Source organism: Petaurus breviceps, unplaced genomic scaffold (assembly GCF_028583685.1).
Source record: "Petaurus breviceps papuanus isolate PSGF00001 unplaced genomic scaffold, PetGlider_PUasm1.0 79, whole genome shotgun sequence".
NCBI classification, from domain to species: Eukaryota; Metazoa; Chordata; class Mammalia; order Diprotodontia; family Petauridae; genus Petaurus; species Petaurus breviceps.
The window spans coordinates 14943831-14968122 of NW_027186523.1; the positions used below are offsets into that span (position 1 = coordinate 14943831).

Sequence of the window (24292 nt, forward strand, 5' to 3'; positions counted from 1 at the left end):
GGCTTATTTTAGAGGAATCTTACACAGTAAGGGAAGGGCTTATTTTCGGGATAGGTCTTATTATCGGGGAAACCCGATAGGAAACTGTCATGTTCAACACATAGCCATAGGACATCTCCAGGGAATATTGGTGTTAGAAAAACTCAGCCTTTTTTTTTTCTTTTTTCTTTTTGGAGGGCAATTGGGCTTAAGCAACTTGCCCAAAGTCACACAGCCAGTAAGTGTATCAAGTGTCTAAGGCCGGATTTGAACTCAGGTCCTCCTGACTCCAGGGCCGGTGCTTTATTCACTGTGCCACCTAGTCGCCCCTAGCCTTTTTTTTATTCTGATGGAACAATTTATTTTTATTTTCAGTTCCAAATTCTCTCTCCTTTCTCCACCCCATTTCCATCTATTGAGAGTACAAGAAATATGATACCCATTATACATATGAAGTCATGTAAAACATATATGCACATTAATCATATTGCAAGAAAAATAAATAAAGAAAAAATATGTTTCTTTCTGCAGTCAGAGTTCATCAGTTCTTTCTCTGGAGATGAATAGCATTTTTCATCATGGGTCCTTTGGAACTGTCATATATTATTATATTGCTGAGAATAGCTAAGTCATTCATAGTTGATCATCCTTGCAATATTGCTATTATTTTGTATAATCTTCTGGTTCTGCTCACTTTACATAAGTTCATGTAAAACTTCTCAGGTTTTTCTAAAACCATCCTGCTCATAATTTCTTGTAGCAAAATAGTATTCCTTCATAGTTGTATACTATAACTTTCTCAGCTATTTCCCAGTTGATAGGCATCCTCTTAGTTTATAATTCTTTGTCACTACAAAAAGAGCTACTATAAATATTTTTGTGCATATGAATCTTTTTTTCGCATCATAGTATCATAGCCCTTTGGGCATAGTTCCAGATTGTTCTCCAGAATGATTGGATAAGTTCACAACTCCACCAACAGTGTTTTAGTATCCCTGTTTTTCCACATCCCCTCCTGCATTTGTCATTTTCCTTTTCGGTTGTGTTAACCAATCTGATTAAATATGAAATAGTACCTTAGAGTTGTTTTAATTTATATTTCTCTAATTATTAGTGAACTAGAACATTTTTGATATATTTATTAATAGCTTTTATTTCTTCTGAAAACTGCCTGTTCATATTCTTTGACCATTTATCAGCTGCTGAGAGCCTTTTTTTTTTTTTCAACGAGAAGCCTGGGGGTATTAAAATAATTTTTCAATTTCATAAAGGCAGTCCAGCTCATTCTCTTCTTTCCATTTAATTCTGGCCCTGTTCATTATTCTTTTGCAATGGCTGTCCAATACACATGTTGACAAACTAATTCTATATTGTCTGTCCAGTTGCATATTCTAATCTGGACAATAAACATTCCTTAGCTACTTGGGTTTTTTTCCTCCTATGAGGATAATCAGAATAAATTTTTTTGAATGATGATAGAACTCATTGAAGATGCTTTGCATTGTTCTGGGACTTCATGCAAGCAGCATGAAGTTATCTGCAAATAGGATGATCTGGATAAATTAATGATCTATAGGGGATCCCTCTTCCCAGAGAATTCTACACTGTATCTCCTCTGTGACCATGGTGAGCAATTTCAATAAGGATATATCTCCTTATTTTATGTCTCATTTAATATTAGTATTCTGAAGTTTGTTGAACAAGGTTTTCTCTGTTAGAACTTTTAGGGAATCTTGTATGATTTTTGGCATACATGTCAGAGATACTTTGGTAAAGGAAAGTCTTTAAGATAGATTTCCACCAAGTCAAATGCTTTTTATTTTATTTTATTTTTTGCCCCTTTTTTGGAGGGCAGTTGGGGTTAAGTGACTTACCCAAGGTCACACGGCTAGTTTTTGTGTTAAGTGTCTAAGGTCGGATTTGAACTCAGGTCCTTCTGACTCCAGAGCCGGTGCTCTATTCACTGTGCCACCTACCCACCCCCAAATGCTTTTTAATAGTTAACAGAAAGGCAGAATGAGATTCATATTCTCTGTTTTTTTCAGTGAGATGTGTATAATAAATATGTGGTCTACTATCAAATATCACTTGTGAAATTCTGCTTATTCTCTTGTAATACTTTCACTGAAATTGCCTTTGATACGTATGTATAGAGTATTTTCACAAAAATGTGTGTGTTGATGTGAAAGGCATTTGGGCCAGCAGTAGTTGATATCTTCACATTTGCCTTTTTTCAGTAATAACAATAAGCCCTAATTTTTTTTTTTTAGCACCTTTGGTATCTGCTTAGATACCTTGAGAATACATCTTCTAGTACCCTCAAAATTGTATTGTCTTGGGGGCGGCTAGGTGGCACAGTGAGTAAAGCGCTGGCCCAGAGTCAGGAGGACCTGAGTTCAGTTCCGGCCTCAGACACTTAACACCCACACAAAAAAACTAGCCGTATAACCTTGGGCAAGTTACTTAACCCCAATTGCCCTCCAAAAAGCAAAAAACAAAACAAACAAAATTGTATCGTCTTTGGTTTGGGTTTCCCCTGTATAATTTTGATATAGTGTCAGACCCTCTATAAGAACATCCAGAGCCATAATGTGAGAACCCAAACACTGTATCTCCATTTCTCCATCCTTCGTTTGTTGGTTGTGCTCTATTGAGTTTAATGTTTAAATACTCTCAGGATAACTTTTTTTGTTGGATAGATTACTAAGCTTTTTTCCTTTCATTGCTTCCCACTGTTTTATAAAGTGATATTCTTATAATTTTCCATCATCCTTCTCTGTGTGCTCTCACAAATAAATCTATATTTCAAACCAGTATTACCTTTGGCTGTCTTGCTACTTGGCAAGTTAGTCATAGGTTTGCTGAGTGAGACAGTTTTTGGCTCTTTCAGTCACCTCCTTATGGAAGTGCATTTGTATCAATTCAAACTTATTTACAAAGATAAAAAATGAAATAGTTCTTCCCCAAAAGAATTTATATTCTACTGGTTGCCCCCTTTATCATATTATTCTAAAGCACAGTTGCCAAAATGGAAAGGCTCACACAGGAATAACGGGCATTTTATATTTTTCATTGTTTTATGAAGTTTTTGTGACCAAAGAATTAATCACCAAGTCAGCAACTTACTAGTGATGAGCCTTTCTGTTCTTGGCTTAGCTGGTTCTCAAAAAACAGACATGATCTATTGCTAAGATTACCTGAAGCCTTACCAGAATGTCATTAACTGCCAAATTTCATTCTGCTAGCATAGCCAGTCATCTATACACCAAGATTAAACACCTAAATAGTATTTTACGGAGATAGCCCTAACTCCAGCAACCAGCTGGGCCCAGGAGCCCTAGAAATGGTAGAACCTCCCATACCTCTGGTGCTGTTGCCAGCCCAACCCTCACAGCTATCATTAAGAGATGTGGCTCTTCTGGAAAAGTGGCCTGCTGATTTTTACACACAAGGCAGGCAAACCAACTTAGTTGAAATAGCAAACCACCCGGAGGGAGAGACAGATAGAAGGTAACTTTGATCCTAATAGTCTAGGACCTTGAATCCAAGAGCCTTGGGAATAGCAAAGTTTCCAGCCCACAGAAGTCATCCTGGGAAGCAATCCCTGTGGAGATGGAGCTTGGCAGCTACTCCTGCAGGTGTGACAACCATAAATCCTAGAGACCTAGAAAAATTTCTGACCCTACTTAATAGCTTAACATCAGAAACTGATAACATTTTATGAGGGGGAAGAACTTACAACTGAAACCTTCATATGCGTTGCCTCCCCCATCCTTGAGAGCAAGAGTTGCCTTCCTTCTATTGTATTGGCAATGTTACCCCAGGGTTTAGCACAGTGCTTTGTACATATGTGCTTTTTTCTTTCATTAATTCAACAAAGTCATATTTTCATGCCTTCAACAGAAGGTGATTCTAGCTTCTTGAAGAATATAGAGTACGTGTTTTTGCAGGTCCTGACAAGACAGTAAGACTTTGGGTGTGTGCAAGCAACAGTCTGTGTGTGTGATGTTCAGACACCAGTCTGCCTAGACAAAGAGAGGTGCTGCACCACCAAAAAATTAATCACAAATAATTTCACAAGTGGCAAATTTTCTGGCCACAACTTATGAAACTACTGATATATAAAGGAGTTCTAATATAAATCTATAAAGAGAGACTCCATATTAATGGAATCATAGCTCTTTTGAAGTATTAAGAAGTTACCCTATTCCAGAGGAAGTTTATTGTTACTAAGTACATTTTTTGAAAGTATGAGACTTAGGCCTTTTTTTAGACATGATAACTGATACATGGCATACAGTTTTTATTGTTTGATTAGCCTTATAACGTAGAGTAGCTTAGTTTCCTTTAGGAATATTTGGGGCAAAAATCTTGTAAGATTATTTTCATAATTTTACCAAAGTATCATCATCATCATCGCCAATATTTATAGAGCACTTTGCTATGTGCCAGGCATTGTGCCCAGCACTTTACAATTATTATCTCTTGTGATTCTTACAGGAGCCTAGGAGGAGGGTAAGGGTACTATTATTATCCCCATTTTACACATGAGGAAACTGAGACATACAGCAGTTTAAGTGACTTGTCCAGCTAGTAAGTGTCAGAGGCAGAATTTTAAACTCAGGTCTTCCTGTTACTCTATCCACTGCTCCACCTAGCTACCCCTAATATTTAACACATTTATATTTTTACATTTTTTAGAGTGTTTTCTGGTCATTTTGATTTAGTACATGAATAATGCATTGAATGTAACTTTTGAGAAATGAAGTTGTATTTCTTATCTAGAGAAATTCTTGAACATTGACTTAAATAGATCAAACACTACTAAGTTGTGTAATAATAAAAATTTTGCTGTGCTTCTCTCCCCTCCATCACCACAAAGGAACTTTAATGGAATTGGGTATCTCTCCAATTGTAACATCTGGTTTGATCATGCAATTATTAGCTGGAGCTAAAATCATTGAAGTAGGAGATACTCCAAAAGACCGAGCTCTTTTCAATGGAGCCCAGAAATGTGAGTATTAAAATCAACTAAAATTTCTCAAGCTTATTCTAAATTCAAGGATATTTTGTTAATGGTTTTCTATAGTACTTTTCTGTGCTAGCTTAATTTTCTCTACCCTGTCCCTTCTTTTTTAAAAATCAGTATTTGGTATGATTATTACTATTGGGCAAGCCATTGTGTATGTCATGACTGGAATGTATGGAGATCCTGCTGAAATGGGTGCTGGAATCTGTCTACTTATAATCATTCAGGTAAGATCTTATTTTTTCATGTATCAAAATAACAAAATAGTTTGATAACTTTCTTTTTTGTTTACTTCCTCTTCAGGCCAGTGAGTCTTATCTATGATTTTAATATAATTTTAGCTACAAAAATATGAAAGCTTAAATAGCAAAATATATAACTAATCCATAGACTTTTAAAAATAGATGGTTTAGGATAGTATGGGATAGTATTTCTGTATGGAATGTCTTTCAAAAGCCATCTAAGAATTTATGTAGATTACAATTCTTTTCCAAATATGAATGTCAGTTTTCTCCCTATACCTTGTAAACAACACTGATAACTTAGTTGATTTTTACAGGTTTAGGCTATTCATTTGATATTAATACAGCACATTGAAGTTGGTGCCAGTTACCCTAGAAATCAGAGATTTGAAGGAAGAATTTTGTAATGAGCCACTAGTGCCTTAGACTTCCCCTTTTTTACTTATCTAATTAAGACCAAATCCTTTCTTATTTTTATAAAGATATATTTCAATAAAAATAGAATGCTGAATTTATTTTCATATTTTAAAAAATAGGCTATTAAGTCAATACTTTAAAAACTCAGTGGAGAAAGTAGACTGTACTAGAAATTGTTTTAAGGTCTTTTTAAGGCTCTGTGTGCTTTTTCCTAAAGTTTGAGATACTGATTCAATGACTTCAAAATCAATGTAATTTTTTTTGTTCCATTGGAATATTTCTTTTGTCATAAGCAGTATTTTAGAAAAAATGTTTTTTTTTTCAATCCCTTCTCAGACTGGACTGACCTAAACAATATACTTAATTCAGCTGTGATTTTAGTGAAGTTTTTGTAGAGTATTGTAGAAATATGAAGACAACATTTAGAATTTTCTGCTCACTGGGCTGAGTAGATTAAATAATAATTGACATTTTATATGTGAATGAGTTTCTTCAGTTGTATTAAAATAATCATGGTCAGTTCTGAGAAATCTAATAGTTGTATTTTTGCAAATGTTGTTTTATAAACCCTTATTTAAAATATTTGTCAGCATTTCAATTGCAATTTTTTTTTTCAGTGTTAGTGGAGAAAAAAATAAATGAGTAGTTGGATGGCTCGTAGTTATAGTTATGACTTAAATACTTAAAACATCTGGATTACAATAGAGACAAAATTGGATCAGGATATTTTTACACATAAGCATAGTTTTTTAAAAGTATGTGCTTTTGTTGGTCAAAATGTTTATATTAAGATTAGGCAGTTATCATAATAGCAGAATCCAGTGCCTAATGTTGACTTTTTTTGTGTCCTTCCTAAAATCCTTACAAGGTTGATTCCCTCTGAGCACACATCTGAACATGCTGCTTTGCCTACTGTCTTTAGTGTTCTAGAGATTATTTTAGACCATTTAGGCCATACCCCTATCTTTATCACAAAGTGGAGATTCTTATAATAGGTTTCCAGCTTCCTATTCCTTTTCCTTTTCCTCTTTGTGTCCTTATACTTGAGGAGTCTAGAATACATGTCAATGTCCCCTCAAATACCCTGATCTCCCAGTTCATAAAACTCCTCAATTTCCATAACCTGTATTTTTACTTTACCTCAGTCAACTGAAGGGACAGTTGTACCTTAAATCTCACCATCATCTATAACTTGTGCTAATTCTGTGATCCTGAATTGTGAAATTCCTTCTCCCATCATTACCTCCTGTCCTAAATGTTTCCTTTTCCCAGTTTCTAGTTGTAGATCCCTTCTTTGGCATCTTCTTCCCTTCATTGTCTTGATCTTACAGCTATTGTTGTGGTGGTTGTTGTTAACTCTGCACCAGTCTTCCTAAATGCCAATTACATCTTGCCAAATCCTAGGTTATCTGTAGAATCCAACTTCTCTGCTTGTATGTCTCTGTTAATCAAATGTTGCTAAAGATAGTTACACAGCTGCCTGCCTGGATCCATAGTAATTTTGTTATTCAGTCTCACATGCATCCTCACTCTTTTATGACATTTAAAATTTTCTTTTATATTTTATTATTTTTATTATTTTTTTTACTGTTATTTAAGTGACTCTAATACATGCTTCTGTCTCTGACAACTTTTTCATCTCACCTTTAGCATCTGACCCCTTTCTCCATTACCTTCTACCTTATTGAAAAAGTCAAAGAAATCCATTTTAAGCTTCTTCTCTACTTCAAATCTAAGAACTCCTCTACACTGTCCTCCATCTTCCCCCTGCTCTGATGTCTAAGGAAGAAATGAATCTTCTCCTTGTCATTACCAGTCTTCTCCTATCTTCTCCATTCTCCATCTATAGTTGGCTCCTTTGATCACTTCCTCTTTTTTTCTGATCTTTGTTCTTTCTTTATTATTTTCAAACACACATACACCCAACCCTTCCTCTCATCTTCCTAACTTTTCTGTTACTGTCCCTGGTACCACTATCCTCCCAGTCATCCTCATTTCCTCACTTTCTGTCACTCCTCCATATGGTTTGTCAAGTCCTGTCATTTCTGTTGTCACTACCATGTATGTGTGTGTGTAACATGCCCCCTTCTATGACACTCACCAACTTGATATAGGTTCTCTTTACCTCACTGGTAGACTATTGTGATAGCCTTCTTGTTGTCTCAAGAGAAGAGGACATTGTAGAATTGAGCTGATTCACTGAGGGGTCAAGATGGAGAGGATCAAAATAGAGAAGAGGAAGGAAAAGGCATTTATTAAGCACCTATTATGTGTTAGACACTGTCTAAGGAAGGAAGGAAAGCAGGCAGGCAGGTATTTATGAAGCACCTACTGTTTCCCAAGCACTGTGCTAGGTGCTTTACAAATATTTCATTTGATCCTCACAACAACCTTGTTAGGAAAATTCTATTATCCCCATTTTATAGTTGAGGAAACTGAGGCAAATAGGTTAATTGACTTGCCCAGGGTCGCACAGCTAGTAAGTGTCTGAGTTTGGATTTGAATTCAGATCTTCCTGACTCTAGACCCAGCACTCTGTGCCACCTAGCTGCTTAGACGGAGAGACTGAAGGTCATAGTGAGGATGAAGAACAGGTTTAGGGGTTACAAGGTGGAGAGAGAAGTGGAATGACAACAGAGTATATTCAAAAAAGAAATTTCAGAGTTTATGAACATGGAAATTGAATAATTGTGGGAGATGGCATGGCATGAGGTGGAGTAGAAAACTACATCATGGGAAATGAGTAAATTGAGGGACTTGGAGGTGAGGTTGTCTGAAAGAGTATCAGTATGTATATTTGAAGTCCCCTAGAATCAGGGCAGGAGTTGGGGAGGAGAGAAAATATAAACTAGACTCAGAATTCAGTGAGGGAGGAAGAGCCACAGAAGTCAGTAGATAAAATGACCAGAATACTCATTAAGTGACAAATATGCATTCAGTGAACCTCCATCATTTGGAGAATGGTTAAACAAATTATGGTGCATGGTTCTAATGGAGTATAATTCCATTGGAAGAAACAACATATGAAGATTTCAGAAATATGGAGAAGATAGTAAACATTTAGTAAGACCTGCTATGTTAGTGGACTAAGACACACATGAATGGATGTATAAGGAAGTCAGCAGACTCAGGAAAACAATATATAGACAATTACAACAACCCAAGTGGAAAGAACATTAAAACTAAAAGTTGTGCAGTCACAATCAGCATTGGCCCTAAGGTCAGATGCACTTCTCTCCTTTCATTGGGGAGATCTGTGACTATAAGGGTATGCAATATCACATGTGTTGTCAGATGGGCTTTGAAGAATTGGTTGGTTTTGTACAGCTTTGGGAGGACATTGGGTTTTGTGGGGGGGGGGGGTTTCCATTTTCATTAATCTTTGTTACAAGAGAAAACTTACTGGGTAGGGGGTAAGTGTATAGTCAGAAAAACAGTAGACCATTATAAAAAACAAACAACTTTACCCTTACTCTGCCATCATTTTTAGCTTCCTTCTCACATCTCTTTTCCTTTTCACTTCCAGTCTCCTGTATCTATACTCACAGGCTCAGCTCCCTCCTGTCTCAACCCCTTTCAGCCTGCCTTCCAGCAATCACTCCCTGATATTGATATCCAGGGATACCTGAGAAATTGTTTGAATTTATAACTTCCCCTCTCCCTCCCAGCCTAGAATGAACAAGACAAAAGCAACAAACCCAAAACTTACAAACAAGTGAAATGTCATAGAGGAACAAGTCATAAATGGTTGTGTGTATAGTCTTATACCTTTGTTTTCTACACTTGGGTTTCCACTATGCATTAGTGGAAGAAGTTTCCATACCAAGAGTTCCCAGCAATGATGAAATCACAACAATTGTCAGCTTGGTTTAAACAGTGTTATTTAAAGGTCTTTCCTATGGTTTTGGGTTTTGGGAGTTTTTTTGGAGGAGGTAAAGCAGGGCAGTTGGGGTTAAGTGACTTGCCCAAGGTCACATGGCTAGTAAGAGTTAGGTGTCTGAAGCCAGATTTGAACTCTGGTTTTCCTATAGTTTTCTAACAGTTTCCTTGCTATTTAATGTTATCTCTGTGTAGTAGCAACCAGTGAATTACATTGTTCTTTCTGTTTGTTTTTTCCTCACTCTGCACCACTAGATCCTTATAATCCTTCACTTGAAAGCATGATACTGTGGGAAGATGTGACTTCAGGAATCAGAGGACCTGACTTCAGATCCTGCTTTTGTCACTTCCTCTCTGTGTGACTGTGGCAAGTCATTTGGCTTCTTTCATCTTTAGTTTTCTCCTCTGCCAAATGAGGGGGTTAGATAAAATGACCTTTAAGGTCCCTTTCAGTTAAAAATTGATGACCCTATCATTTCTGCAAGCCCTAATTCTGTATCTCTCCACCTTTTCTGAGTCAAAGTCATAAGTCATGTATACCCTTTACTTTTGTTTCCTTACTTTCTACTCTTAATCCTTTGTGATCTGGCTCTTGGATCTCAGCTGTTAAATCTTATGACTTTTCTCGGTCCTTATTCAATGTGAATAATGTAGTTTTTAATATTGGTGACCAACACCTACTTTCCTAAACTCTGTCCTCCGTTACGTTCTGTAACACTGCTCTCTTTTGATTCAGTGTGTCAGGCCATTCTTTCTCAGTTTTCTTTACTGGATCTTCATCTTGCTGGTAACACAAAGTCCTAGCCTTCATCAATGAATGGGCTTTGTCTCAGTCAAACTGAGATCTGTTAAAGGCCTTAGCTTAAAAGGCCAAGATCTCCCACCACATCCAGGGCCATCTCTAGTCATCCAGATCTTGCCACTAGGCCCAGATGTGTCTGGAGGAGAAGGTGCGGCTGGTGACTTTGCACAGCCCTCCCTCATTTAAATTCATTTGCTTGCTTGTCCTCTTGGAGAAAGAAGGACTAACAACAGCAAGGTAGCACAAGCTCTATACTTTCTCCCTTGGTGATCTCATCAACTTTTCCTGGTTCATTTATCTCTGAAAAATGACTCCTAAATGTGTATAGCCAATCCTTACCTTTTTTTTTTCTGAACTTCTGTCTTGCTGCTCACTAAATATCTCTACCTGGAAGGTCCCTTTTTCAAAATGTAACTTTTTTTCCCCTCGAAGGTCTATCCTTCTTCTAAACTTTCAAAAATGCTACCATCTTTCCACTCAAATCAACCATTGCTCCCATAGCCATTCAGTTGCCAGATCTTATTAGTTTTAATTAATTTTACTTCCATAACAGCTCTCACTTCTGTCCCCTTCTCTCTCTCTTTTTTTTTTTTGCTTTTTGGAGTGCAATTGGGATTAAGTGACTTGCCCAAAGTCACACGGTAAGCTTTTGTGTTACATGTCTGAGGCCATATCCGAACCCAGGTCCTCTTGACTCCAGGACCGGTGCTCTATTCACTGCGCCAACCAGCTGCCCCTTCTGTCCCCTTCTCTTCACTTGCATAGACAACCCTAGATGATGCCTTCATTACCTTTCACTAAAACAATCACCAATCACAACCTCCTAATTGCTCTTCCTGCTTCCAGTCTTTCTCTTAAATCTGTTGTCCACGCTGTTGCAATGATGCTATTCCTAAAAGAGAGATTTGACAGTATCATTCCTCTACTCAGATTGCCATCAGTTAGGGGTTCTTAATCTTTTTTTGCAAATCAACCCCTTTTTTAGTCTGCTGAAAGCTATGAACCCCTTCTCAGAATTATTTTTTTTAGACAATTGATTCAAATGCTAAATTTCTGTTAGAGATTAGTGAAAATGAAGATGTAATTTTTTTTCCCTTTTAAGTTCATAGACCTCGTGTTTAGGAAACCTTGCCATAGTGGATATTGAGCTGGTATTAAGGCCAGGAATATCTGGGTTCAGGCCCCACCTCTGACAGATTCTGGCTGTGCAGCTCTAGACTAGGGCCAACACGGATTTGTAGAGAGAGATTCCTTGCCCAAGAGCTCCCCATACCAATGAAATCACAGATCATTTATAGGACTATAGATTTAGAGCTGGAAGGGATGTTGAGAGGCCATTGAATCCAGGTCTCCTATTTTAGCGATAGTAACGCTGAGGCACAGAGAAGTTAAGTGACTTGCCTATGGTCACAGAATGTTCTGAGCTGGAATTAGATCCTGAATCCCCTTAATCATCAAAAATAACATCCAGTCAACTGTTGTTTTCTGTCCTGTCCCTTACCTTTATTCATCTACTCAGAAATATTTAGTGGTCTCCAAATGTGTTTAGCATAGGGCATCAGCTTCTCAACTTGGAATTTAAATTTCTCCACAGTATTACTGCTACCTTTTCAGCCTTATTTCTTTTACTCCTTTCACACATTCTAGTCCAATTGGCCTGCTTGCTGTTTCATCTCTGTACCAGGTCTCCACACCCACCCATCCCATGTTTGGGATATACTTCCTCATTGCCTCCACCTCTTAGAATTCCTAGCTTGTTGCTAGTTCTGATGAGGAGGGAGCCTTGCCTGACTCCCCTTCCCCAGTTGTTAGTATTCCTTCTCCCTTTATCTAACTTTGTAGGACTTTGTATGTATCCTGTGTTCATTCCCCTTCCTTCTTCCCACCTCTAAGTTTAGTAGATCCTCCTTGAGGGAAAGGATGTTTTATTTTCATCTTCCTTTTTAGTATCTTATGTGGATACTAAACTACATAAATGTCTACTAAATTCATTGTTCTGGGTCCCAGTAGAATGTGAGCTCATTGAGGAAAGAGGCTGAGTTTTTTTGGTTGTTTTTTTTTTTTTGTCTTTATATCCCCAGTGCCAGCCCAATGCTTTGTACTGTGTAATTAATAGAAAGAGATTAACAAATGTATGTTGAATGGAATTGAATTCATGGAGGAAAAACTGGCTGGTCAAGTGAAAGTGATGGAAATCTTGTGAGAAAATAATTATATCTACTTAGAGTTTGTAATTGTCAAAAAAGGGAATGCTCAAGGAAGGCCTTAGGCTTTAGGAAGGTGTATTGGGAAATGTTTAGAGTAAGAATGCTAAGGTCAGTGACTTTAAAAGTGGATGATGGCGCAAGATAATAAGTGTGTAATAGGCATAATTTTCATAATATAATTTCGTATAATAATAGTGAAGAAGAAGAAGAAGGGGAGACATATAAAGACACCGATTAAACTGCCTAGGAAACTGACCTCATTTTTAAAAAGAACATGTACAGAAGATAAAAAAAGATGGGCACATTTCCTAAGGTTAGCTATAAAAAAGAGTGGCATGGAACTGTAAAGATAGTGTTAGGAAGACTAAACAAGCAGAATGACTTAAGGTTTGTGAAAAAATTCTAAAAGCTATAAATAAGACTTTTTTTTAAGCTTTGTTCATAGCAAGAAGAGAGAGAGAGGATAAGAACACTGCTTGGGGCATATGATGTAATATTAACATTAGAAGAGACTTAAAACTGCAAGAATAAATGATAGGAAGTAGAACAATATCATTCCTTATTTTGTTTCCAATTCATCATCAGAGATTGAGCTTAACACTGGAAAAGGCAGAACAAATGTGGTAAAGTCTGAATTGAAACCCTTCATAAATGAAGTTAAAGTTAATGATAGCGTCTTTAAAGGAGAATTTTCTAGATCCAGACAAATCATAGTCCAAAACTATTCGATGTGATTATGTAACCCCTGTAGTTAATCTTTAAATATTTAGAGCTAGAGAAATGTGCCAAAAGATTGGAAAGATGCATATGCTCTAATTTTATGAAAGGGAAAAAATATACATTCTGGAACCATGGATTGGCGAGATTGACTTTTTGGTTCCTGACAAAATTTGAAATTGAGAATTAACATTTAGTTTTTAACTTAGAAAAGTTAACAGTGATCCCCATATAATATAATAATCATAATGGTGGTGGTGGTGGTGCTACTAGAAGTAGTAGTAATAACTGATATTTATACAGCAAATTTTTTTTGATTCTTACAACATCCCTGTGTGTTAGATGTTATTATTATCCTTATTATACAGATGAGGAAACTGACACTGAGAAAGTGTCATTCAGTTTGCCCTGGGTTACCCAGTATATTAGCAAGCACCCTAGCATACCCAGGATGGCCTGCTAGCACAGGTTCTTTGATCTGCTTTTCTTAAAGGAAAGGCAACTTTTAAAAGGGTCAGCAATCTACTTTAATTACATTCACTAGTTCAGGGGAAAGGTTAGCACCCTGAACATGGAGAAAATGCAAACAGAAATACAGATAGGGAACTTAGCACATAGACCAACAGACAGGGCTTCAGCTGTCTGAACATAGCACTATTGTTAAACTTTTTACAAACATCACTGGGTTGAGGGAACACAGACATCTAAGCAGTCAGGAGGCGCTGAACAGAGCCTCACAGTCTCAACAAGGAAATCTGGTTGATCCTTCTCAAGAGTGAGCCCCCAAAGCAAAATGCCAACCTCCCAGAATATATAACAAAGCCCCCGATTGGTTCAGAGCCAGAAGACACAAAACCTACTTGACTCAGCACAGCTGTGAATTATCAGGATTCAAAGCAGATTAATCCTTCAGATGTTTACAATTTATCCTGAGCCTAGGAAACTGAACTCCAAAAGGAAAACAACAAAAATCCCACCTTGCTTGTGCTCACACCCAGCTGTATAAGTGTCTCACACTGGATTTAAACTTGGGTTTTCCTTGACTCCTGTCTATCCATTGTGCTCCCTCATAATAGCCTTACATTAAAATCAGTATGTATTCACTGAGGAGCTATTATGCCAAGCTTGCCAAATTTTCTTTATTTCTTTTTTAAGGTAGAGAGTGATATGATAGATCATAGAAATAATTGGCATTTACATAGTACTTTAAAGTTTGCAAAGAGCTTTACATAGAGTATCTTATTTGAGTACAAGAATGCTATCAGAGTATATTTGGGGTTAGCCTTTAGCATAGTCTCCCATAATATTTTTGTAGTCTGTATGATAGGACAGTTAAGTGGCTTTCTTGTATGTAAAGAGTTTTGATGAACAGATTAATGTTGGCATAGTCCCAGGGCACTTTCTTTGGCTCTTCTCCTTAAATAGAATTTTTTTTTAATTATTTAGACAAGACTTAGAAAACATATTTACCATGTTTTTAGAAAACAGAAAAGTGGATCAAGATTATATCACATTGGAGGACAGAATCAAGATTTAGGAAACTATCTAGGTTGGAATGTTTAATAACATTAAATAATGGGGACAAATTTAAAGTCCTTGACTTTGTTTAGAAATTCAAGAACACAAACACAGGATGAGGGAAACTAGCTTTAATTAGCAGCTTTTGTGGAGAAAAAAGGGCCAAAGAGATTATTCTCAACATGACTTAAGTGTACAATTTAGCACACTATATAGTGTGTTGAATAAGGGAGATATTAGGCTTGCTGTGTTTACTTCTGGAGACTTTAAGAAGCTAGAATTTGTAATGTTTATGTTTAAGTATGTTTAAGAGTTTTCAACGTACACATATAAGATAGTTAAAAGAAATGGGGGTATTGAAGCTAGAAAAGAGAAAACTTAGATGTGGAGGAAGATATGATGTGATAGCTGTGTTCAAATATTAGACAAGTTATTATATGGAAAGGGGATTAGACTTGTTCTTTGTCATACCAGTGGAACTAGAGCAGAGTTTCTTAACCTGGGGGCTGTGAACTTGATTTTTAACATTTTTGGCAGTTGTATTTCTATATTAACTGGTTTCCTTTGTAATCTTAAATATTTTATACACTTAAAAAAACATTATTCTGAGAAGAGGTCACCTCTAGGCTTCACCACAGTGCCAGAGGTGTCCATGACACAGAAGAGATTAAAAACAATGAACCAGAGCAAACGAGTAGAAGTTACAAGGAAATAGATGCAGTACTGTATAAAGAAGATCTTTAATAGGATGTCTTGTGGAAAAAGTAAAGTTCTCATAATGGAGAATATTTAAGCTGAAGTTGGATGCTTCCTAGAAGGAGATTCTTGTATTGGATGAAAGGTTCAAGTAGATTACCTCCCAGGTTCCCTCCAAATACTAGATGCTGTGGTTTTATGAATACCTGAAAGGTCCAGGGGCAGGCATCAGTCCCCCTTTCCATTCTTTATCTGGGTTGTCTAATTCCTTTTCCCCAATTGAAGAACAGAAGCTTAATTTTTTAGGTTCCTTAGGAGTTGACATAGTTTAAAGGATAGTGCTCTTTATGATCTTACTATTTTTCCTCACCTACAAAATGGGAATATGCCTGTCTTATGTCAACCTTATCTTCTTCACAGGGCTTTTGAAAATTTGGAAGTCTTAAGTTAAAATCTGAAGATAAATATATTACTATAAATAAAATGAATTTGAGAAAAGGAGTCATGTTGAAAGGTGATTTTAAGTTCCTAGAGGAAAAAAAAACAAACCTCATCTCTCTCTTGTATCTCCCTATTCTCTCCCCAACCCTAACAGAATATAGCACAATCCTGATATTATGATAGGTGCTTACTAGACACTCTTTGATGTTAAATATTTGCGAGGTGGTCAGAGACCTGTGATTTCATTGCTGTTGGGAACTCTTGATGAGGAAATTCCACTAATGTAGATTTGTAACTTGTCCATAACGTCTTTAGAGAGATGCCTGGGATAGTGAGAGGTTGAGTGACATTCCCAGAGTATTGCTAGTATTGTCAGAGGCAGGACTTGAACCTAGGTCTTTCTTACTCTACAACTAGCCTTAAATACACTACATGAGGCTGCCTCTCATGATAAGTTAGGAGCAGATAGTAACCCCAGGTCAGAGATAACTTGCTATATTTACTCACTTCAACAAACATTCAGTATATTGGATGTATACACAGTGCACCATGCTGTATGCTGAAGGAGATTTTAAAATAGATGAATACGTTTATGTAAATTTGGTTTATGTAAATATTATAGTAGATAAAATTATTGAAGATTTCTGTGGCTTATTTAGTGCTAAAATTGTTTTGTTTTATGAATTAGAAAGGAGACTCATAAATTCCCATAGGTCTTTCCCTGTTTACACCCTATATTCTGGTCTTTTGAAACTAGCAGATATTACTCCCAACTCTTTATTGGGTATCCTGAGTGTTGGAGAGGAACTAGGAAGTCTTATTATAAATAAAGGCTTTGCATTTGGGGCATGTGGCTGAGAGGTTAATTTTAAAGAGTAAATTACTTTTAAATTTATGCATGTTTTTTAGAAGTGTCTTTCAAAAAAAATCCTAAACATTTTTAATGTCTCATAAACTGAAATTAGTAAGTGTGGAGAGAAAATGAGTTTAATATTTTCAAAGATGCAGTGCAACAAAATGTATAAGTTAAAACTCCTATTTGATATTATTAGTGTTATTTGGATGTTCCAGATACTCTAATGTTCGGAAAAATCAACTGGGGGGTTAGTCTCTGATGAGGCAAAACCCAGTTATAAATACCCACGTGGGCCTATTAATATTTCAACAATTAATATTAATCATGCCTATACTTTGAAAATAGTCAATAGTATTCATCTTTTCTTCCCTTTTCTTGACTTTCTTGATTTTATTCTTGCTTCAGCTTACTTGCATTTCTTTCCCCACAGTTGTTTGTTGCTGGTTTGATTGTGCTGCTGTTAGATGAGCTGCTACAGAAGGGTTACGGCTTGGGGTCTGGTATTTCCCTCTTTATTGCCACCAACATCTGTGAAACCATTGTCTGGAAGGCCTTTAGCCCCACTACCATTAACACTGGCAGAGGTACATTGCGCAGGGACTGCAACTGCACGAGTTTTACAATATAGCAGTACATGCCTATGGACGTATTGGTTTGATGTCCTGATGAAAAATGATGCTTGACTGTTCAAAAAATCAAGAAGCAAATATTTCTGAAGTGTAAAATATTAAATCAAGAAAAATTAGATGAAAATTTTATCCTCTGCTCACTTGAAAATTCAGTGGTTTGCAAACAGATTTTTTTGTTTTGTTTTGGCATTTGTCTGGTAACCTTTCTTAAAACCCTTGCTATAGGAGTCTGGATTTCTGGGCTAGAATCTTTTCTATATTAAGAAGTTGGCTAATTTCAGCGTCCTCGGGGACATAAAAATGTGGTGGATTGAGTACTTTAAAATAATGACTATTGTGTTCATTGTGTAATCAAGGAGCACTAATACTTTGCTGTATTTATGGCTATGAAAAGCAACCAAAATTTCAGATATTTCTTTATGTCTTCCCTCTTTTCCCCACCCCACCCCATTTCTCCTCAACCCCTTCAAATGCCAATCCAGGTTCTTACTAGTTCAGTACTTGAATTCTGACCCTACTTTGAAGCAAATAGAGATGCTGGGGTTTTTTTTATTTTGGGGGGGAATATTGGGACAGTGAAGTGATAATTTATTAATGTACTACCAGGACATTTTTATTTATTTTGCTTTGCTGCTTCCTTCTTTCTAAGGTAACCTCTTATCCTTGCCCTTCTCTCAGCAAACAAACATTTAGTAACTAAGAAATAATTTTGGTTTATTCTACTTTTGAGCTAGTCTCAAAAATAGCCTTGGTAAAATTTCAAATTTTTACTCAAACAGATGTATTTGCCACCTTTATTTAAATGTTTCCTTGAAGAGCTGGCTATTTTACAAGACCAATATTGAGAAATTTGTGTCATGCTGTATATAAAAAACTGGAAATTCAAACCAATTTGTTTTGACCTTTTGAAGCAATATTGGACAGTGAGTCTATAGTTAATTTTCATTTTGATTCATCCAGGTACTGAGTTTGAGGGTGCTGTCATTGCTTTGTTTCACTTACTGGCTACCAGAACAGACAAAGTCCGTGCTTTACGGGAGGCTTTCTATCGTCAAAATTTGCCCAATCTCATGAACCTCATTGCTACAGTTTTTGTGTTTGCTGTCGTTATATATTTTCAGGTAAGTAAAATTTCTCTAAATGGGCTATTGCTATTTTATTTGGCTAAGGAGAGTCAGTATGGCATAGTGAATAGAGAGCCAGACTTGAACATAGGAGGCCCTGGGTTCAATTCCCGTCTCTGTCCCATAGTGAGTGGCTGTGTGACCTCGGAGAGACACTTCACATCTCTTAGCAATTCTCATGACCTTCCAGTGCAGAGAAGGTGCCATTTTACATTGATAAAAGGAATTTCTTCATCAAGAACTTCCCTATACCAATGAAATTAAAGGTCAAGTCCCAAAAGAGGAAGTCAATCTATAAAGTTTATATAAAGTCTATAAAGTTTCACATATAGATTATAAAATTTAGAATTTGGGGTTTTAACATACCCAGAAAAACATCTGTAATCTTTTTACAGATGTTCCTAAATCTGAAAAGTTATATAAATGATTGACATAAACAGTTTTTTAGTTTTATAATTTTGAATCTTAAAACATCTGTGACCACAAGTCAGTTGAAGATATTTACTTTAAATTCTTTAGGGAAGTGTTATAAAAATGTTCATAATTACATTGTATTTTTAGTAGCTGATGTTCTGTGACTTATCTTACTGTCTTGTAGTTTTGTGGATTTTTTTCCTTTACATCTCATTTTGTATTTAACTTTTATCTCAATTTTAAATTTCATTTTAGGGATTTCGTGTTGACTTGCCCATCAAGTCTGCTCGATATCGTGGACAATACAGTAGCTATCCCATCAAGCTCTTCTATACCTCCAACATTCCCATCATTCTTCAATCGGCCTTGGTTTCTAACTTATATGTTATATCCCAGATGTTGTCTGTTCGATTTAGTGGCAACTTCTTAGTTAATTTATTAGGACAGTGGGCTGTAAGTATTTTCTTATTTATATTAAGTACTTTAAAATGTAATCATTGACTTTAAATTAATCATTGGGAAAGTGTTATTGAGAGAAGTAATAGATGTTGCTATGAATGTCATATTCACTAACTCCTATCAGACTTTTTTACTGAGAGAAAACTGTTATGTGCTACTTTTAATGCAGATACAATTTTAGTTCTTAACAGAAAGAACTATTTATTGTATTTGGGCTAATAAAATAAGCAAAAATGAATACCTGTTTTGTCATCATACTTCAAAATCTCACCTTTTATAGCAAGGATCCCATGGAAAAATTACTTGTTTAGAAAGTATAGGCAATGACTTGAAATGATTAGGGTTCCTTTTTTACAGTTTCTTTTAAGTTTTTCTGCTAGAATGGCAGTGAGGTAGGATGTAATTCAAATGGCTTCAAAGGAAGGTATGATTAACTAGGCAGCCTTCTGAGGCTACAGCAGACAGTAGTGAGGACATTCTTCTAGAAATAGAATCCAGTAATTTTAATATTCCAATTCCCTTATTAATAAACTGACAGGCCTCCTCATTTTATGAAATACCAAAGGGTCGATGTGTTCTTGCAGATTATAAGTTTAAGATTTGTCCTTTTGGTTTCTGACTGTTTTGTTTTAGGTACTTATTTTAAACTTAAACATTGAAAGGTTTAAATTCCTTTGTGTGTAGGAGTGGTAGAGGTGGACAATTTTGTCCCCAAAATAGGAGTCTAATGTTGGAGTCTTCTGTTTATTTTGCTTACTCTGTCTGGTCATATCACCCCTCAGTCACTTGGCCCCTGGGCTTTTTGCCACAGTAGGTCTCTGCCACCAAATAAGGGAGTTTTCTCAGCTGCCAGAGGTATTAGTTGGATGCCTTCTCTGAGGCCTCCACATGCTCTGGCAAGCAGTTCACGCACCCCAGGACCTCAATCCTAGACTGCAATCCTTATCCAAGCAGGTTAAGGCAAGAGCAATTACCCTTCAGACTGGTTGCTTGGTCCCCCTACACTCTGCAGGCCAGGAGCTGAAGCTGCCGCGTGGCACTGGCTGGCTGTTCTGGTGACTCAGTGGCTTCTTGCCCTGGGGGCAAAAACTGATGCACTCCCAACTACTGGTGCCAAAGTCCACACTGCACTGACCTCTCACTTTGTCCTTCGCATCTATGTGTTGATAAATCTGGAGATGGCCACAGCTGCTGGTGATCTAGAGTCCCTCAGCTGGTGGCTGGTCAGGCCCGCCCTGGGGCTAAAGCCTCAGGAGGAGCTGGGCTTGCTCCCAGAGCACTGTGCTGGCCGATTCCTGCCAGCCTGTGGGAGGTTAGCTTCTCTGTGTCATTTTGTGGGTTCTGCAGCTACAAAGTTTGTTTAGAGTCCCCTTTTTACATGGATTGGGGAAGGTGGAAACCGGAGCCCTGCAGAGGTCCTGCTTCTACTCCGCCATCTTGACTCCACCCCCACACATGATTTTCATAATCCTTTTTTATAAGTGTATCATGTGTATTGTATTTGAAAAGAGATTGTTAAAAATTTGGCTTTATCTTATTTTCAGTTCCAAATTCTCTCCTGTCCTCTCCTCCCCCATCCACTAAGAACAAAAGAAAAACAAAACCTATTAAAAATATGTGTAGTTATAAATAACAAATTCTCACATTAGCCATGTCCAAAAACGGAAGGCATGAAGGAAGGAAAAAACATGCTTCAGTCTGCACTCAGTTCCTCCACTTTCTGTCTGGAGTTGGATAGCACAGTTCTTCTTGAATTCTTTGAAACTGTGATTGGTCATTGTGTTGATCAGATTCCCCAAATCTTTCAGAGTTGATTCATCTTACAGTATTTCTATTGTATAAATTGTTCTCCTGCTTCTGCTTACTTCACTTTATTAGTTCATATAAGTCTTCTTGGGTTTTCATGAAAAGAGATTTTAACCTTATAGTATCATCAAATAAAAATGCTTGAAGAGTTGAACAAGAGTTTCAGAAAATTGAAGAAGCCTCAGGAGAGTCTCAGCTTGACCATTTGCTTGCTTTGATTTCTCTTCTCTAGGATGTCAGTGGAGGAGGTCCTGCACGCTCCTACCCAGTCGGAGGCCTTTGTTACTATCTTTCTCCTCCAGAGTCTATGGGTGCCATATTTGAAGACCCTGTCCATGTGGTTGTTTACATCATCTTTATGTTGGGATCTTGTGCATTTTTCTCTAAGACCTGGATAGAAGTGTCTGGCTCCTCAGCCAAAGATGTAGGTATTTGGAGAATTCCTTAAAGCTTTTTGAGCTTCTAAAACTTTCTGGTTATAAAAGTGTCTCTGATATACTCTGACATTTGTTTTAAATTAATTTTTGTCTATACCCTGATTAAATTCTTTTTCCTATGTTGGCAGGTAGCTAAGCAGCTTAAAGAACAGCAAATGGTGATGAGAGGTCACCGAGACACCTCTATGGTTCATGAACTTAATAGGTAAGGTCAGTTAAAATCACTTAAACATTCAGGATTCTTGTTGTGCTGTTCCAATCAGGCTGAAGTTCCTACATTCTGTTCTCTTTCTGTTCAAGTTCGTGTTCTAAGTATTTACTTCTTACAAAAGTAAATTTACATTTACATTTACAATGTCCTTTTCCTTTATTTCCTACAAAACAACTAAAAAGGAACAAAAATATACAAATGTGCTAGAGATCACAATTAACATCTTGGGTGATTTCTGCCATTTGCAGATGTGCCTGTTTACCTCACAATTCTATGCACATAGCTGCTCAACAGATATTTGGTGAATTAAGTTAAATATCATAGCCTGTGAATCAAAAATCTTCGGGTTTGGTCTCAATTTTTCCAGCAACTAGCTTTGTGATCTTAGGCAAGCTACTTAACGTAGAATTCAGTTTCTTCATCTACAAAATAGGAAAATTTGACCAGAAATTTTCAAAGCTCTAAAATTATATTTGATCCAAAATTTTCTTATTTGTAAAATGAGGATGATATTTCTTGCACTAAAATGAATATAATGCACATAAAGGACTTTATAACCTAGCATAAAGCATTATGTAATTATAACCTGATATTATTTATAGTAATGTATGAGTCTATGAAATTAATGAGACATTTTGAAATTTACCTTGACAACCACAAGAGTGAGCTAGTGTAACTGTAATACAAAGGAAACGAAATGATACCAGTTTTTCACTAGACTATGCAAATCTTGGTTGTTAATTTGTCATAACAGCCATATTCTATCCTTGACCCATCTATAAGCTTTTTAACATTTTGAGGTCAGAGGTTTTGCTTTTTTTTTAATAAGTAAATTCTAAGTCTTAGAATGTGTATATGACTGCTACCTGAAAAAAAAAATTTGCTGCCTTTTTGTGAGATGTTTATTTTTATTTAAGTTTCTTTAGTGATAGTCTTGTGTTGGTAAAGCTATACTATATAAGAAATTCTAGCTAATGCATCTTTTCATTTTCTTTCTCTCTGGTTGACAAAGGGCTTTTTCTCCCCCAGGTATATCCCCACAGCAGCTGCCTTCGGTGGTTTGTGCATTGGTGCCCTCTCAGTATTAGCCGACTTCCTGGGGGCTATTGGTTCAGGCACTGGAATTCTGCTTGCAGTCACAATTATTTATCAGTATTTTGAAATATTTGTTAAGGAGCAGGCTGAAGTTGGAGGAGTTGGTGCTTTGTTTTTCTAAATCTTCAAATATTTCATTATTCATGTGAAAGGGAAAATATTTTGACACATCATTTTGGTCAGATAATGCTGTGGTTTCCCCCTACCCCTTCTTATTTTAAAGTGCTAACTGCCCCATTTATTTAATGGGTGATGAGCTATGCCTGTGAGCAGCATTAGTACCAGCTGCCTTAAAACTAAAGTTTACATTATTTGTTCAAAATATAGCTATCTTATCTATCTAGTGTTCCCTGTAATGCTGGAAACTAGTGTATCTACCTTGCTGTTTTGAACCACTATGGTGAAATGTATCAGTTTGATATTGGTAGACACTTTTGCATACAACACTCAAGAATAGTAAATATTTCCCTGATTTGTGTTTTCAAATAAATGCAGTTCAAATTGCCACTTTCCAGTACTTTTGAGCTTATTTAATGAGTTTCTGAATACATTTATATCTAATCTATATATTTAGATGAATTACTTTTTATACTTTTTTAACTCACAGTATCCACCTCACTTCCCCTCTTCTCCTTATCTTCCCCATCTCTCTCTGTCTCTCTCTTTCTCACTCTGTGTGTGTGTGTGTGTGTGTGTATATATGTGTGTGTGTTTACACACACACACACAAACACATATGTACCCCCTTTTAATTGGCATGGCTTATTTTGTTTTTTGGTTGCTATCAAGAGAGGCACTTCTCAGCTCTGAAAGTGGAAAAAATATAAACCACAAACATATTCCTGTCATTTTAAGCAACTGAGCCAAGTGTTTCCTCTTAGTATACCCCTCCTCAGTTTTTGATTCTTCCTCTTTTCAGTGACGGCATGTCCTGTCTTACTGTGTTGCCCAGGCCATATTTCATTAAGTCACTCAAGAAAAATCTCAAGATGCCATGCCCTAATTTTTCTTGTTTGTTTTAAGCTTCCACAGGAAACATAAGTGCTTGATATTCAGGGGGTGGAGGGAGGAGAGAGGTGGAAAATGAGTAATTCATGCTAAGAATTTATGTATGTTGTTGCACTTTACAGCAGCGACATAAATGTAAACATTAGACAATAAACTTTTATTTAGTAAAACTGACTCATTTTTTAAAAAAGAAAATACAAAGTACTTTTGTGGTAAATTTTCTGAAATAACATGTAGGATTGAGTGCTGATGAGTTTGTGCTGAAAGGCTAACGTAAGCAAGAAACAAGTTATCATACTTAGCATTTTAATTATGAAACACTGAAA

The 24292-nt window shown here is 36.6% G+C and overlaps 1 protein-coding gene across 1 annotated transcript in view; it reads left to right on the plus strand.

Annotated features, from left to right (window-relative positions):
• The window catches only part of LOC138175708 (protein transport protein Sec61 subunit alpha-like), a 43090-nt gene extending 19615 nt beyond the window's left edge, over window positions 1-23475 (plus strand). Inside the window, exons 4-11 of the mRNA XM_069106212.1 lie at window positions 4793-4993; window positions 5126-5235; window positions 17214-17367; window positions 18373-18533; window positions 19206-19403; window positions 21448-21639; window positions 21781-21857; window positions 22893-23475. Of these exons, the coding sequence (XP_068962313.1) occupies window positions 4793-4993; window positions 5126-5235; window positions 17214-17367; window positions 18373-18533; window positions 19206-19403; window positions 21448-21639; window positions 21781-21857; window positions 22893-23079 (1280 nt within the window). The 3' untranslated portion in view covers window positions 23080-23475. The remainder of the gene's footprint in view (window positions 1-4792; window positions 4994-5125; window positions 5236-17213; window positions 17368-18372; window positions 18534-19205; window positions 19404-21447; window positions 21640-21780; window positions 21858-22892) is intronic.
• Window positions 23476-24292: the final 817 nt, after the last annotated feature.